Consider the following 17,335-nt stretch of genomic DNA (forward strand, 5'->3'; position numbering starts at 1 on the left):
TCCTGTAGCATTTATTTCTAATATCTTATGTAATGTTTTTTCTACTCCCTTAAGCTCTGAGTAGTTACACCATTAATATATGTGATGGTAGCAGGGAGTTAGAGAGAGAAGAGTATGGGTTCCATGTATCTTAAATGTGGATTAAAATCCATTTTTTCCCCACACCTCGTTTCTCTAAGATTAACTTTACTTCTTCTGAGGCTGTACATGGCCTCAGAAGTTGCTCATTCTAGAACAACTCAGAAATTGACAGATTAATCACTCCGTGGGCTTTTTAAATGTTGCTGATTCTTCTCAGTGAAAGTCAACTCCTTATTCTGCATAATGTATTTGCTGAGCTCAGGAATTAACACCTGATTTGTTCAAGTTATGTTTATATAACCTCCTCTTTGGTTCGAATGAAAAGATTGCCAAATTGTGAGAATGGACTACAGGGAATAGAAGGCAATCTAAATTATCTGATAGTGCCTGTAATGCAGAATTATTACTCCTTGCCCTCTTATCCCTCCAATTACCACAAACATTAAGATAAAATGAATACACACAAGTTATAACAATAAAAAGAATTAAAAACAAAAATTAAAGCCAAAAGCAATAATCAACTAAGGAGAAACAATGATTGAGTTTTGGGACTTCTCTGGTAGTCCAGTGGTAGAGAATCCGCCTTCCAATGCAAGGGATGCGGGTTCAATCCCTGGTCAGGGAACTAAGATCCCACATGCTGCTGGGCAACTAAGCCACGTGCCACAACTACTGAGCTCGCACACCACAATGGAATGCTGCAACTAAGACCCGATGCAGCCAAAAAAATAATAATAATAAATAAATAAATATTTTTAAAAAATGATTGAGTTTCCTGTCAATATTTTGAAACCAATGGTCAATGAAAATCCTCAAGTTTCTTTCTTGATTTGTAATTTATTATGCTAGCTTCAGTTTCACACAAATTATCAATGTTAAGTAATATTTGTAAAACAAATGTATCAAGTTAAAAGAGAAAAATTTGTATCAGAACATATAACTGATAGGGATATGCCAGTTCCATTACCCTTGGTGCTGCTCTGTGTGAAATTAGAGTGGTAGATTTTGCACTATATCAGTTTTAAATCATCAAATACAAATTAATTTAAAAATATAATCTCTATTAAACATAGTGTTGCACCTATTCAATTTAACAAAAACTAACAGAAACAAATGTTACTATTTCTCCTAAAATGGCTGGTTTTGAGCCCACTCAAGTTTTTCTAAAACAAAAACACTGAAGAAGAAATTCAGTAGTACAAGTCTTGGGACAAACTTCATCACTACCACCTCCCCTATTACAAAAGGAGCTCCTGACTTCTAAGCTTCAGCTAACATTAAAGCTCTCTGTTAACACGATTCTACAGCTTAAAAACACCACGTTTAGGGCTTCCCTGGTGGTGCAGTGGTTGAGAGTCCGCCTGCCGATGCAGGGGACACGGGTTCGTGCCCCGGTCTGGGAAGATTCCACATGCTGCGGAGCATCTGGACCCGTGAGCCATGGCCGCTGAGCCTGCGCTTCTGGAGCCTGTGCTCCGCAACAGGAGAGGCCACAACAGTGACAGGCCCACGTACCACAAAAAAAATAAAAATGAAACACCACGTTTACACTCAAGGGGGATTTATAGATACCAACTTTTCATGAGTGTGTAAACAGATATGTTAATGTCATGGCAACCAAAAATGTATCGAGTTAAATACTTTGCTGGTAAATGACCTAGTGATTTTTCAAATACTATCTTTTTACACATCTGAGATAAACAAGCTGAGGAGTATACTGTATATTAAAACAAATGTTAATGCCTGTAAATGGTTTAATATTGACCTTCTGAGAGGTTTTCACAATTCTAAGATTGAATTGTGAAACACCAGTAGCTATACCAAACCATAGTGAATCCCACCCAAAATGACCTAGATGCTCCAGAAATAAAAATGCAATGAAAACCGTGGGAAAAAGAAAATCTTAAATTGCAGCCACTGAAAGAATTAAATCACATCCTAAAAGAAGTAAACCCACTAATTATTTTCTTAGAGAAAATAGCCAGAACAAGGGACCAGAATAGGCAACATAGGTAGGCCACCATCTTGCAGGAAAGAAACGCAATATTCTAGAAAGTGTGTCTTATTTTCTAACTTTCAGGACCAAATTAACTTTATTTTGTCATATTTTAATATAATGTAAAATTTCTCTGAGAATTTTATTTATAGAATTGTGAATGACAGTCAATACTCTTGAAAATAATTATAACTATAGGTCCAGCTAAATGGCTTTCAAAACAAAACATGATCACTCAAAACACACAAACATATATGGTACCCTATACAGCAAAATCTTCAGGGAACCCAAAAATTAATGCAGAGCCAGAAGGGAGTGGCAGGACATACTGAAATTGATGAAGGAGAAAAACCTGCAACCAATATTACTCTACCCAGCAAGAATCTCATTCAGATTTGATGGAGAAATTAAAACCTTTACAGACAAGCAAAAGCTGAGAGAGTTCAGCACCACCAAACCAGCTTTACAACAAATGCTAAAGGAACTTCTCTAGACAAGAAACACAAGAGAAGGAAAAGACCTATAATAACGAACCCAAAACAATTTAGAAAATGGGAATAGGAACGTACATATCGATAATTACCTTAAATGTAAATGGACTAAATGCTCCCACCAAAAAGACACAGATTGGCTGAATGGATACAAAAAGAGGACCCTTATATATGCTGTCTACAAGAGTCCCACTTCATACCTAGAGACACATACAGACTGAAAATAAGGGGATGGAAAAAGATATTCCATGCAAATGGAAACCAAAAGAAAGCTGGAGTAGCAATTCTCATATCAGACAAAATAGACTTCAAAATAAAGACTATTAGAAGAGAAAAAGAAGGACACTACATAATGATTAAGGGATCGATCCAAGAAGATAAAACAATTGTAAATATTTATGCACGCAACATAGGAACACCTCAATACATGAGGCAAATACTAACAGCCATAAAAGGGGAAATTGACAGTAACACATTCATAGTAGGGGACTCTAACACCCCACTTTCACCAATGGACAGATCATCCAAAATGAAAATAAATAAGGAAACACAAGTTTTAAATGATACATTAAACAAGATGGACTTAATTGATATTTATAGGACACTCTATCCAAAAACAACAGAATACACATTTTTTTCAAGTGCTCATGAAACATTCTCCAGGATAGATCATATCTTGGGTCACAAATCAAGCCTTGGTAAATATAAGAAAATTGAAATTGTATTAAGTATCTTTTCCGACCACAACGCCATGAGACTAGATATCAATTACAGGAAAAGATCTGTAAAAAATACAAACACATGGAGGCTAAACAATACACTACATAATAATGAAGTGATCACTGAAGAAATCAAAGAGGAAATAAAAAAATACCTAGAAACAAATGAAAATGGGGACACAATGACCCAAAACCTACGGGATGCAGCAAAAGCAGTTCTAAGGGGGAAGTTTATAGCATTACAAGCCCACCTTAAGAAGCAGGAAACATCTCGAATAAACAACCTCACCTTGCACCTCAAGCAATTAGAGAAAGAAGAACAAAAAAACCTCAAAGCTAGCAGAAGGAAAGAAATCATAAAAATCAGATCAGAAATAAATGAAAAAGAAATGAAGGAAACAATAGCAAAGATCAATAAAACTAAAAGCTTGTTCTTTGAGAAGATAAACAAAATAGATAAACCATTAGCCAGACTCATCAAGTAAAAAAGGGAGAACACTCAAATCAATAGAATTAGAAATGAAAAAGAAGAAGTAACAACTGACACTACAGAAATAAAAAAGATCATGAGAGATTACTACAAGCAACTATATGCCAATAAAATGGACAATCTGGAAGAAATGGACAAATTCTTAGAAATGCACAACCTGCCAAGTCTGAATCAGGAATAGAAAATATGAACAGACCAATCACAAGCACTGAAATTGAAACTGTGATTAAAAATCTTCCAACAAACAAAAGCCCAGGACCTGATTTCTTCACAGGCGAATTCTATCAAACATTTAGAGAAGAGCTAACACCTATCCTTCTCAAACTCTTCCAAAATATAGCAGAGGGAGGAACACTCCCAATTCATTCTATGAGGCCACCATCACCTTGATACCAAAACCAGACAAGGATGTCACAAAGAAAGAAAACTACAGGCAAATATCACTGATGAACATAGATGCAAAAATCCTCAACAAAATACTAGCAAACAGAATACAACAGCACATTAAAAGGATCATACACCATGATCAAGGGGGGTTTATTCCAGGAATGCAAGGATTCTTCAATATACACAAATCTATCAATGTGATAAACCATATTAACAAATTGAAGGAGAAAAACCATTTGATCATCTCAATAGATGCAGAGAAAGATTTTGACAAAATTCAACACCCATTTATGATAAAAACCCTGCAGAAAGTAGGCATAGAGGGAACTTTCCTCAACATAATAAAGGCCATATATGACAAGCCCACAGCCAACATCATCCTCAATGGTGAAAAACTGAAAGCATTTCCACTAAGATCAGGAAAAAGACAAGGTAGCCCACTCTCACCACTCTTATTCAACATAGTTTTGGAAGTTTTAGCCACAGCAATCAGAGAAGAAAAGGAAATAAAAGGAATCCAAATCGGAAAAGAAGAAGTAAAGCTGTCACTGTTTGCAACTGACATGATACTATACATAGAGAATCCTAAAGATGCTACCAGAAAACTACTAGAGCTAATCAATGAATTTGGTAAAGTAGCAGGATACAAAATTAATGCACAGAAATCTCTGGCATTCCAATATACTAATGATGAAAAATCTGAAAGTGAAATCAAGAAAACACTCCCATTTACCACTGCAACAAAAAGAATAAAATATCTAGGAATAAACCTACCTAAGGAGACAAAAGACCTGTATGCAGAAAATTATAAGACACTGATGAAAGAAATTAAAGATGATACAAATAGATGGAGAGATATACCATGTTCTTGGATGGAAGAATCAACATTGTGAGAATGACTCTACTACCCAAAGCAATCTATAGATTCAATGCAATCCCTATCAAACTACCACTGGCATTTTTCACAGAACTAGAACAAAAAATTTTGCAATTTGTATGGAAAAACAAAAGACCCCGAATAGCCAAAGCAATCTTGAGAACAAAAAACGGAGCTGGAGGAATCAGGCTCCCTCACTTCAGACTATACTACAAAGCTACAGTAATCAAGACAGTATGGTACTGGCACAAAAACAGAAAGATAGATCAATGGAAGAGGATAGAAATCCCAGAGATAAACCCACGCACATATGGACACCTTATCTTTGATAAAGGTGGCAGGGATGTACACTGGAGAAAGGACAGCCTCTTCAATAAGTGGTGCTGGGAAAACTGGACAGGTACATGTAAAAGTATGAGATTAGATCACTCCCTAACACCATACACAAAAATAAGCTCAAAATGGATTAAAGACCTAAATGTAAGGCTAGAAACTATCAAACTCTTAGAGGAAAACATAGGCAGAACACTCTATGACATAAATCACAGCAAGATCCTTTTTGACCCACCTCCTGGAGTAATGGAAATAAAAACAGAAATAAACAAATGAGACCTAATGAAACGTCAAAGCTTTTGCACAGCAAAGGAAACCTTAAACAGGACCAAAAGACAACCCTCAGAATGGGAGAAAATATTTGCAAATGAAGCAACTGACAAAGGATTAATTTCCAAAATTTACAAGCAGCTCATGCAGCTCAATAACAAAAAACCAAACAACCCAATCCAAAAATGGGCAGAAGACCTAAATAGACATTTCTCGAAAGAAGATATACAGACTGCCAACAAACACATGAAAGAATGTTCAACATCATTAATCATTAGAGAAATGCAAATCAAAACTACAATGAGATATCGTCTCACACCAGTCAGAATGGCCATCATCAAAAAATCTAGAAACAATAAATGCTGGAGAGGGTTTGGAGAAAAGGGAACACTGTTGCACTGCTGGTGGGAATGTGAATTGGTTCAGCCACTATGGAGAACAGTATGGAGGTTCCTTAAAAAACTACAAATAGAACTACCATATGACCCAGCAATCCCACTACTGGGCATATACCCTGAGAAAACCAAAATTCAAAAAGAGTCATGTACCAAAATGTTCATTGCAGCTCTATTTACAATAGCCCGGAGATGGAAACAACCTAAGTGTCCATCATCGGATGAATGGATAAAGAAGATGTGGCACATATATACAATGGAATATTACTCAGCCATAAAAAGAAACGAAATTGAGCTATTTGTAATGAGGTGGATAGACCTAGAGTCTGTCATACAGAGTGAAGTAAGTCAGAAAGAGAAAGACAAATACCGTATGCTAACACATATATATGGAATTTAAGAAAAAAAAAGTCATGAAGAACCTAGGGGTAAGACAGGAATAAAGACACAGACCTACTGGAGAACAGACTTGAGGATATGGGGAGGGGGAACGGTGAGCTGTGACAGGGCGAGAGAGAGGCATGGAATATATACACTAACAAACGTAAGGTAGATAGCTAGTGGGAAGCAGCCGCATGGCAGAGAGATATCGGCTGGGTGCTTTCTGACCGCCTGGAGGGGTGGGGTAGGGAGGGTGGGAGGGAGGGAGATGCAAGAGGGAAGAGATATGGGAACATATGTATATGTATAACTGATTCACTTTGTTATAAAGCAGAAACTAACACACCATTGTAAAGCAATTATACCCCAATAAAGATGTTAAAAAAAAATTAATGCAGATTTAAGAGGCATCACTGAGGCAGGAAAAGCTAAAGCTTAGAACATATTTTTCACCAAAAAAGAACATTTGAAAATGCCTGTATGGGTTGGCCAGCCAACCAAAATCTACTTTTTTTTTTTTTTTTTTGCGGTACGCGGGCCTCTCACTGCTGTGGCCTCTCCCGTTGCGGATCACAGGCTCCGGACGCGCTGGCTCAACGGCCATGGCTCATGGGCCCAGCCTCTCCGCGGCATGTGGGATCTTCCCGGACCGGGGCACGAACCCGTGTCCCCTGCATCCGCAGGCGGACTCTCAACCACTGCGCCACTAGGGAAGCCCCAAAATCTACTTTTAAAATTACTTTTTTTAGGAAAATGATTCTACGCAAATTATATTGATTCCTTGAGTACTAACGCCTCAAACCTGAACCTTGGGGCTTTAGAAACACAAGGCATCAAAGCGTGTCTGCCCCATGGTTTTGTGCCTATATTCTTTTATAATCTCTTGTAATCTCCTACTTGTAAGTGCTCTCTCTTAGCATCAGTATGGGTATAGAGTTGGCAGAGAAACCTTATGTCCAAATTGTTCTTAGCCAAAATACAATGTTATTTTATGCAGTCCTAGAGAACTGGTTATACGATCACAAATGGTGAACAGAAATATACTAATTGTTAAGGAAGTTTCTCCATTTCAGAGTGCTCATCCAGGAAACCATAAATACTTACCTCAGGAAGTGCTTCATTGTGCCTGTTTTGATTATCCAGGTGTTATACAAATGGTTCTCAAGTAATTGCTTCCAAATTTGCCTTTGTCAAAGTAAATGTAAGCTGTGGAAGAAATTAGATATATTTACTCTTAATGGAGCTGGAAATCCCACCCCCAAATTTCTGCTTACCTTAGTAAGCAGATAAGGTGCTATGCACCCAGAACTTTACCAGCTGAACTGCCCACACTGCAATACAATTCAATGGATGGCAATTATAGCTAAAGCCTTTCACTTTATAATTACACAATTAGTCTCTTATTTTAAGTCACTTGCTGGAGAAATTGTTTGTTTCACGAGCAATCCCTTCAATAGTAAACTTTGCCTCTATTTTGGATACTGTTCCTATATTTTGAAGAACAGTATTTGTATGAAAGACATAAATGAAGAACCATTAAATTAACTATTCTGATTTCCATATAGCAAATGTTCTTAAATCTGGCAGCCTCGACCTTCCAGAAGTACAACTCAAAAAATAACTAAAAGCAACTGGTAATGTCTCTAAGCTAAAAAATAGCTGATAAAGAGCAAGTACTCCAAACAAATGAATGATATGCCCCCGGCCCCATTTTGGGGGGCTCCGTGAATGAAACAGTGAAATTATATAATTGTTTAGCACATTTCAGTTTACAATATACTTTCACAAAATCCACTATATCAAGTTATTGGTCTTCCAACAAGGAAGGACACCAGAAGCTGCCTACAAAGCAGCAAATTAGTATGAGATGTGAAGAAACAGACTAGAGAAGAGAGAGTGGCTGGAAGAAATAGCAGAATGAAGTTACCTCATGAGAGAGAGACAAATGGAATGCTAGCTACAACAACAAGGTAAGGTACTAAATGTGTGGACAAATGGCTTATGGCAGAGACACAATTACCCACTAGAACAGCCCAGGGAATACGGAAACTCGGCCTAAACAAAAGCCAGTCTTTTCGCTTTTTTAAAAAATTGAGGTATAGATGACTTACAATATTACATAAGTTTCAGATGTACAACATAGTGATTCACAATTTTTAAAGGTTGTACTCCATTTATACTTATTGTAAAATATTGGATATATTCCCTGTTCTATACAATATATCCTTGTAGCTTATTTATTATATATATAGTAGTTTGTATCTCTTAATCCCCTACTTGTCTCTTGCCCCTCCCCCATCCCTCACCCCACTGGTAACCACTAGCTTGTTCTCTAGATCTGTGAGTCTGTTTCTTTTTGCTATACTTACGAGTTTTTTTTTTTAGCTTCCATATATAAGTGATATCATGCATTATGTTATTCTCTGACTTATTTCGCTTAGCATAATACCCTTCAAGTCCATCCATGTTGTTGCAAATAGCAAAATCTTGTTCTTTTTTATGGCTGAGTAGTATTCCATTGTGTATATATACCACATCCTTTTTACCCACTCATCTGTTGATGGACACTTTAGTTGCTTCCATATCTTGGCAACTGTAAATAATGCTGCTATGATATTGGGGTGCATGTATCTTTTAATGTTTTCATTTTGGGGGGGAAACATACCCAGGAGTGGAATTGCTGGCTCATATGGTAGTAATATTTTTATTTTTTTGAGAAAGTGCTATACTGTTTTCCACACTGGCTACACCAATTTACATTCCCAACAGTGGACAAGATTTACTTTTTTTCCACACTCTCACAAGCATTTATTGTTTGTCAACTTTTTGATGATGGCCATTCTGACCAGTCTGAGGTGATACCTTATTGTAGTTTTGTATTTCATTAATAATTAGTGATGTTGAGCATCTTTTCATGTGTTTTTCGGACATCTGTAGGTCTTCTACAGAGAAATGTCTATTTAGATCTTCTGCCCATTTTTGATTGGGCCATCTGTTTTTTTGATATTGAGCTGCATGAGCATATTTTGGAGATTAATCCCTTGTCAGTCGCTTCATTTGCAAATATTTTCTCCAATTCTGTGGGCTGTCTTTTGATTTTGTTTATGCTTTCCTTTGCTGTGCAAAATTAGTTCCCCATTTTTTAATTTTTGTTTTTATTTTCATTATTCTAGGAGGTGGATACAAAAAGATATTGCTGCAATTTATGTCGTAAAGTGTTTTGCCTATGTTTTCCTCTAAGAATTTTATAGTATCTGGGCTTACATTTAGGTATTTAATCCATTTTCAGTTTATTTTTGTGTATGGTGTTAGAGAATGTCCTAACATTCTTTTTCATTCTTTTGCATGTAGCTGTCCAGTTTTCCCAGCACCACTTATTGAAGAGGCTGCCTTTTCTCCACTATATATTCTTACCTCCTTTGTCAATAGATTAATTGACCATAGGTGAGTGGGTTTATTTCTGGGCTTTCTATCCTGTTCCATTGATCTACATTTCTGTTTTTCTGCCAGTACCATACTGTCTTGATGACTGTAGCTTTGTAATATAGTCTGAAGTCAGGAAGCCTGATTCTTCAGCTCTGTTTTTCTTTCTCAAGATTGCTTTGGCTATTTGGGGTCTTTTGTGTTTCCCTATAAATTAAAAAATTTTTTGTTCCAGCCCTGTGAAAAATGCCATTGGTAATTTAATAGGGATTGCATTAAATCTGTAGATTGCCTTGGGTAGTATAGTCATTTTGACAATATTCATTCTTCCAATCCAAGAACATGGTATGTCTTTCCATCTGTTTGTGTCATTTTCAATTTCTTTTTTTTTTTAATTAATTAATTTATTTTTGACTGTGTTGGGTCTTTGTTGCTGTGTACAGGCTTTCCCTAGTTGCAGCGAGCAGGGGCTACTCTTCATTGTGGTGCACGGGTTTCTCATTGTGGTGGCTTTTCTTGCTGCAGAGCACGTGCTCTAGGCACGCGGGCTTCAGTAGTTGTGGCACACAAGCTCAGCAGTTGTGGCTTGTGGGCTTAGTTTCTCCATGGACTGTGGGATCTTCCCAGACCAGGGATTGAACCCATGTTCCCTGCATTGGCCACCGCACCACCAGGGAAGTCCTCATCTTCAATTTCTTTCATCAGCGTCTTATAGTTTTCAGAGTACAGGCCTTTTGCCTCCTTAGGTACATTTATATCTAGGTATTTTATTCTTTTTGATGTGATGGTAAATGGGATTATTTCCTTAATTTCTCTTTCTGATGTTTCATTGTTAGCGTATAGAAATGCAACAGATTTCTGTGTATTAAGTTTGTATTCTGCAAATTTACTGAATTCATTCATGAGCTCTAGTAGTTTTCTGGTAGTATCTTTAGGATTTTCTATGTATAATATCATGTCATCTGCAAACCAAGTTGGCTTTACTTCTTTTCCAATTTGGATTCCTTTTATTTTTTTTCTTCTCTGATTGCCCTAGCTCAGACTTCCAAAATTATGTTGAATAAAAGTAGTGAGAGTGGACATCCTTGTCTTGTTCCTGATCTTAGAGTAAATACTTTCAGCTTTTCACTGTTGAGTATGATGTTAGCTGTGGGTTTGTCATATACAGTCTTTATTATGTTATGTTATAATAAAGGTACGTTCCCTATATGCCCACTTTCTGGAGAGCTTTTATCATAAATGGGTGTTGAATATATACTGTTCATCTCTGTTAGTTTGTTCTTTAAATCTTCTAGCTCTTTATTAAACTTTTCTTGTATCCTTTCAGTCTGTGCCTCCATTCCTTTTCTGAGATCTTGGATCATCTTTACTATCATTACTCTGAATTCTTTTTCAGGTAGATTGCATATCTCTACTTCACTTAGCTGTTCTTCTGAGGTTTTATCTTATTCCTTCATCGGGAACATCTTTCTCTGCCATCTCATTTTGTCTAAATTTCTCTGTGGTCTCTGTTCCTCAGGCTGCAGGAATGTAGTTCCTTTTTCTTTTGGTGTCTGCCCCCTGGTGAGTGGCACTGGTCTAGAAGGTGTGCAGGCTTCCTGGTGGAAGGAACTGGTGCCTGCCCACTGGTGAGTGGAGCTGGGTCTTATCCCTTTGGTGGGAAGGGCTGTGTCAAGGGGTGTGTTTAGAGCTGGCAGTGGGCTCAGAATGACTTTAGGCAGCCTGTCTGCTGGTGGGTGGGGCTGTGTTCCCACCCTGTTGGTTGTTTGGCCTGAGCATCCCAGTACTGGAGCCTGCAGGCTGTTGCATGGGGCCAGATCTCATGCCAAAATGGTGTCCTCCAGGAGAGCTCACACCAATGAATATTCCCTGGGGCTGCTACCACCAGTGCCCTCGCCCCCACAGTGAGCCATGACCACTCCCCATCTGCCAGAAGACCCTCCAAGAAATGCAGATAGGTCTGGCCCAGGCTTCTATGGAGTCACTGCTTTGCCCTGGGTCCCAATGCATGTGAAACCTTGTGTGTGACCTCTAAGAGTGGAGTCTCTGTTCCCCCCAGTTCTGTGGAGCTCCTGCATTCAAGTTCCACTGGCCTTCAACATCAGATATTTTGGAGGCTCCTCCACCTGATACCAGACCCCCAGGGTGAGGAGCATAATGTGGGGCTCACAACTCTCACTCCCGTGGGAGAACCTCTGCAATATAATTATTTTCTAGTTTGTGGGTCACCCATCTGGCAGGTATGGGATTTGATTATATTGCAAAATCACCCCTCCTATCATCTCATTGTGGCTTATTTGTCTTTGGGTGTAGAATATCTTTTTCGGTAGGTTCAAGTCTTTTTTGTTGATGTTTGTTCAGCAGTTAGTTGTGAATTTGTTTTTTTCATGAGAGGAGATTTCTTCTGCTCTGCCATCTTGTCTCTTGCCCCTCTCAATCAATCATATGGTTTTTATTCTTCAATTTGTTAATGTGGTATATCACATTGATTGGTTTGCGGATACTGAACCATCCTTGCATCCCTGGGATAAATTCCACTTGAGTATGGTAAATTATCCTTTTAGTGTACTGTTGGATTCAATTTGCTAAGATTTTGTTGAGGTTTTTGCATCTATGTTCATCAGTGATATTGGCCTGTAATTTTCTTTTTGTGTGATATCTTTGTCTAGTTTTGGTATCAGAGTGATGCTGGCCTCATCGAATGAGTACAGAAGCATTTTTTCCTCTGCAATTTTTTGGAATAGTTTGAGAAGGATAGGTGTAAACTCTTCTCTAAATGTTTGGTAGAATTCACCTCTAAAGCCATTTGGTGGCTGGACCTTTGTTTGTTGGGGGTTTTGCCAGTATTTTCTTTAATACACAGCTATTTCTGTAAATATTTCATGCATGCTTGAAAAAAATTTCTACATGTCAACTTAAGATTGTGGTTGCTTCTGGGAAAAGAGGGAGTGTTTTAGGATCAGGGACTGGGAAAATGGCCTTCAATTTTATAAATGTTTTATTTATTAAAAAGCAAAATAAAGAGGAAAAATTTTGAGTGGTGGGAATGTATATTATTCTTGTACTTTTGGGTCTTTTAGAAACAAATCCAAATTTTAATTAAAAACTGTTAGTGCCCACCCAGAGCCCAGAACATGGTTTCAAATACATTCTCCAGTTAAAGGAACCAGGGCTTCTTGGAAAAATGGCTGATTCTAGTGTTTGGGCAGGAAATATACAAGGTAAGCCTGCTGTGTCTTCTTGTTCCAGAAAGTAAGGAAGTGCTCAAAAGACAAACAACTGGGGATATATCAAATAAACACAGGAGCCAACTGAAGGAGTTCCTGATGGTCAAAGCAGAACAATTTGAGTAACAAAATAAATAAAGTATTATTGGATAATAACTCAAAGTATAAAATAAATATCCATGACTCTATACTGATATAAATAAATGACTGAATACATAAATAAATGTACATAAATCTTTCACACAAAAGATTTCCAAATAATTTCTGTAGATACTCTGTCCTCAAGGAGGTGGAGCATAACTCTTTACCCCTTAAATACAGGCTGGACATACAAGCATACCTTGTTTTATTGTGCTTCACTTTATTGTCTTCACAGATATTGCATATTTTTAAAAATTGAAAGTTTGTGGCAATCCTGTGCTAAGTGAGTCTATTAGTGACATTTTTCCAATAGCATTTCATCACTTTGTGTCTCTATGTCAGATTCTGGTAATTCTTACAATATTTCAATATTTTTCATTATTATTATATTTGTTATTGTTACCTGTGATTATGATCTTTGATGTTACTATTGTAATGTTTTGGGGCACCATGAACTGCTTCCACATAAGATGGCAAACTTAATTGATAAATGTTGTGCATATTCTGATTGCTGCACCAACCAGCCATTCCCCTGTCTTTCTCCTTCTCCTTGGGCTTCACTATTCCCTGAGACGCAAGAATATTGAAATTAGGTCTGTTAATAACCCTACCATGGCCTCTAAGTGTTCAAGTGAAAGGAAGAGTCACACATCTCTCACTTTAAATCAAAAGCTAGAAATAATTAAGCTTAGTGAGGAAGGACTGTTGAAACCAAGGTAGACCAAAAGCTAAGCCTCTTGCGTCAAACAGTTAGCTGAATTCTGAATGCAAAGAAAAAGCTCTTGAAGGAAAGTAAAAGTGCTACTCCAGTGAACACACAGATAAAAAGAAAGTAAAACAGCCTCACTGCTGATATGGAGAAAGTTTTAGTGATCTGGATAGAAGATCAAACCAGCCACAATACTCCCTTAAGCCAAAGCCTAATCCAGAGGAAGGTCCTAACTCTCCTCAATTCTATGAAGGCTGAGACAGGTGAGGAAACTACAGAAGAAAAATTTGAAGCTAGCAGGGGTTGGTTCATGAGGTTTAAGGAAAGAAGCCATCTCTATAACATCAAAGTGCAAAATTCAGCAAGTGCTGATGTAGAAGCTGCAAAAAGTTATCCAAAAGATCTAGCTAAGATAATTCATGAATGTGGCTCCTCTAAGCAGGTTTTCAATGTAGACAAAACAGTCTTCTATTGGAAGAAGATGTCACCTAAGACTTTTACAGCTAGAGAGGAGAAGTCATTGCTTGGTGTCAAAGCTTCAAATGACAAGCTGACTCTCTTGTTAGGGGTCAATGCAGCTGGTGACCTTAAGTTGAAGCCAGTGCTCATTTACCATTCAGAAAATCCTAGGTCCCATAAGAATTAGGCTAAATCTACTCTACCTGTGCTCTATAAATGGAACAACAAAGTCTGATGACAGCACATCTGTTTACAATATGGTTTACTGACTCTTTTAAGCTCACTGTTGAGAACTTCTGCTAGAAAAAAGGATTCCTTTGAATATATTACTGCTCATTGTCAATGCACCTGGTCACCCAAGAGCTCTGATGGAGAGGTACAATGGGATTCACATTGTTTCCATACCTGCTAAGACAATATCCATCCTGCAGTCCATGGGTCAAGGAGTCATTCCAACGTTAAAGTCTTATTATTTAAGAAATACGTTAGTAAGGCTATAGCCGCCATAGATGATTCCTCTAGTGGATTTCAAAGTCAACTGAAAACCTTTTGGAAAGGATTCACCATTCTAGATGCTACTGAGAACATTCATGATTAACAGGATTTTGGAAGAAGTTGATTCCAACTTTCATGGACGACTTTGAGGGGTTGAAGACTTCAGTGGAGTAAGTAATTGAAAATATGGTGAAAACAGCAAGAGAACCAGAATTAGAAGTAAAGTCTGAGTCTGTGACTAAATTGCTTCAATCTCATAAAATTTGAACAGATGAGGAGTTGCAAAGAAAGTGGTTTCTTGGGATGGAATCAACTCCTGGTGAAGATGCTGTGAAGACTGTTGAAATGACAAAAATGGATTTAATAAACTTAGTTGATAAAGCAGTGGCAGGGCTTGAGAGGACTGACTCCAATTTTGAAAGAAGCTCTTCTGTGGGTAAAATGCCATCAAACAGCTACAGAAAAATTGTTCATGGAAGAAAGGGCCAATCAATGCACCAAACTTTGTTGTTGTCTTATTTTAAGAAATTGCCACAGCCACCCCAATTTTTAGCAACCACCACCCTGATCAGTCGGCAGCCATCAACATCGAGGCAAGACCCTTCACCAGGAAAACACCTAATGAGGGATATACCAGAAAATATCCAGTATTCCTCAAAACTCTCAAGATCAAAAACAAGGAAAATCTGGGAAGCTGTCACAGTCAAGAGGTACCTGAGGAGACATGATTACTAAACGCAATGTGGTATCAAGAATGGGATCCTAGGATAGAAAAAGAACATTAAGTTAAAACTAGGGAAATCTAGGACAGATATGGGAAGATGGCAGAGAAGTAAGACATGGAGATCACCTTCTTCCCTACAGATATATCAAAAATACATCTACATGTGGAACAACTCCTTCAGAACACCTACTGAATGCTAAGAAGACCTCAGACCTCCAAAAAGGCAGGAAAATCTCCATGTAACTGGGTAGGACAAAAGAAAAAAAAGAGAGAAAAAGGAATTGGGATGGGACCTGCGCCTCTGGGAGGGAGCTGTGAAGGAGGAAAAGTTTCCGCATGCTGGGAAGCCCCCTCACTGGCAGGGACAGGGGGAGCTTTGGCGCCTCAGAGAAAAGTGCACCAACAGGGGTATGGAGGGCAAAGCAGAGAGAATCCTGTCCAGAGGATCAGTGCTGACCAGCACTCCCCAGCCTGAGATGCTTGTTTGCACACCAGGGCGGGTGGGGGCTGGGTGCTGAGGCTCGGGCTTTAGAGGTCAGACCCCAGGGAGAGGACTGGGATTGACTGCATTAAGACAGCCTGAGGTGGCTAGTGCGCCACAGCTGAGGGAGTCCGGGAAGAAGCCTGGGCCTACCAGAGAGTAAGTGACCATTGTTGTGGGGTGCTCAAATAGAAGGAGGGGCCCGCCATAGGAATGTCTTTCTCTGTGTGCTCACAGACAGCAGGGCATAGCCTAAATGAGCTCCAGGTGGGCGCAAGCCATGGCTGCTACCTCGGACCCAAGAGGTGGGCGTGACGGCTACCACTGCCACCACTGCCACCAAGCAACCTGAGACCAAGCACATGTCACTGCCAACACCTTCCCGGGAGCCTCTGCAGCCCTCTATTGCCAAGGGTCCTGCAATCGGTGGCCAACTTCCCTAGGAGAGTGCACGGCATGCCTCAGGCTGTTGTAACTTCCTGCCGGCCTCTGCCACTGCAGGCACTCCCCTCAGAACCCAATTGTGACTGTAATCCCTCCTTCTCCCCGGCCTGAGTGAGCAAGTGAACCCAAATCAGCCGCTGCTTTCTCGCCCTCTTGCCTGGGGGGAGAACAGATGCCTGAAGGTGGCCCACATACCAAAACCACATGCTTTGGTTTTGGTGGGGCCAAAACCAAAGCTGAACTCCAGGGGTGGTGTGACCAAAGAAGAGGAAGGGAAATCTCTCTGTGCAGCCACAGGGGCAGCTGATTAAATCCCTGCAATCGGCTTGGTAAACCCTGCATCTGTGGAATACCTGAAAAGATGAGCTTTCCCACAATTGAGGCTGTGGACTTTGGGGGCAGGTACACACAGAAGTTGGGCCAGGTCAGAGTCTGAGCTGGCCCCACAGTGCCCACAGCAGGTCCAGAGATCTACCTAGAGTTTGCTTTCTGCTTTTGATTTGTTTTTGGTTTTTTATTTTTGTTACTTTAGTTTTTAGTGTTTGTTTTCATTTTTGGGTTCATTTATTTGTTCAGTTGCTCTCTTCCTTTTTGTTTTCTCTTGTTTGTGTGTGTGTGTGTCTGTTTTTGCTTTTACCATTAGTCTTGGGGTTTTGTTTGTTCGTTTTTTTTTTGTTTTTTTTTTCCTTTCCTTCTGTGCCGTGTGGCTTGCAGGGTTTTGCTGCTCTGGACAAGGTTTGGGCCTGAGTCTCTGAGGTGGGAGAGCCAAGTCCAGGATGTTGGACCAACAGAGAACTCCCAGTCCCAGGGAA

General features: G+C 39.1%; 1 protein-coding gene across 2 annotated transcripts in view; it reads right to left on the reverse strand.

Moving 5' to 3' along the window:
- Positions 1-17,335, reverse strand: part of ELMOD1 (ELMO domain containing 1) — a 112,632-nt gene that overhangs the window by 63,675 nt on the left and 31,622 nt on the right. Inside the window, exon 2 of one of the 2 annotated variants that reach the window (XM_073808258.1) lies at positions 7,525-7,626. In XM_073808258.1, the coding sequence (XP_073664359.1) occupies positions 7,525-7,541 (17 nt within the window). In that variant the 5' untranslated portion in view covers positions 7,542-7,626. Of the gene's footprint in view, positions 1-7,524; positions 7,627-17,335 lie in introns of those variants that run through there. The other variant, XM_033862090.2, reaches the window with a different exon arrangement.

Source organism: Tursiops truncatus, chromosome 8, assembly GCF_011762595.2.
Source record: "Tursiops truncatus isolate mTurTru1 chromosome 8, mTurTru1.mat.Y, whole genome shotgun sequence".
In the NCBI taxonomy this organism is placed as follows: Eukaryota; Metazoa; Chordata; class Mammalia; order Artiodactyla; family Delphinidae; genus Tursiops; species Tursiops truncatus.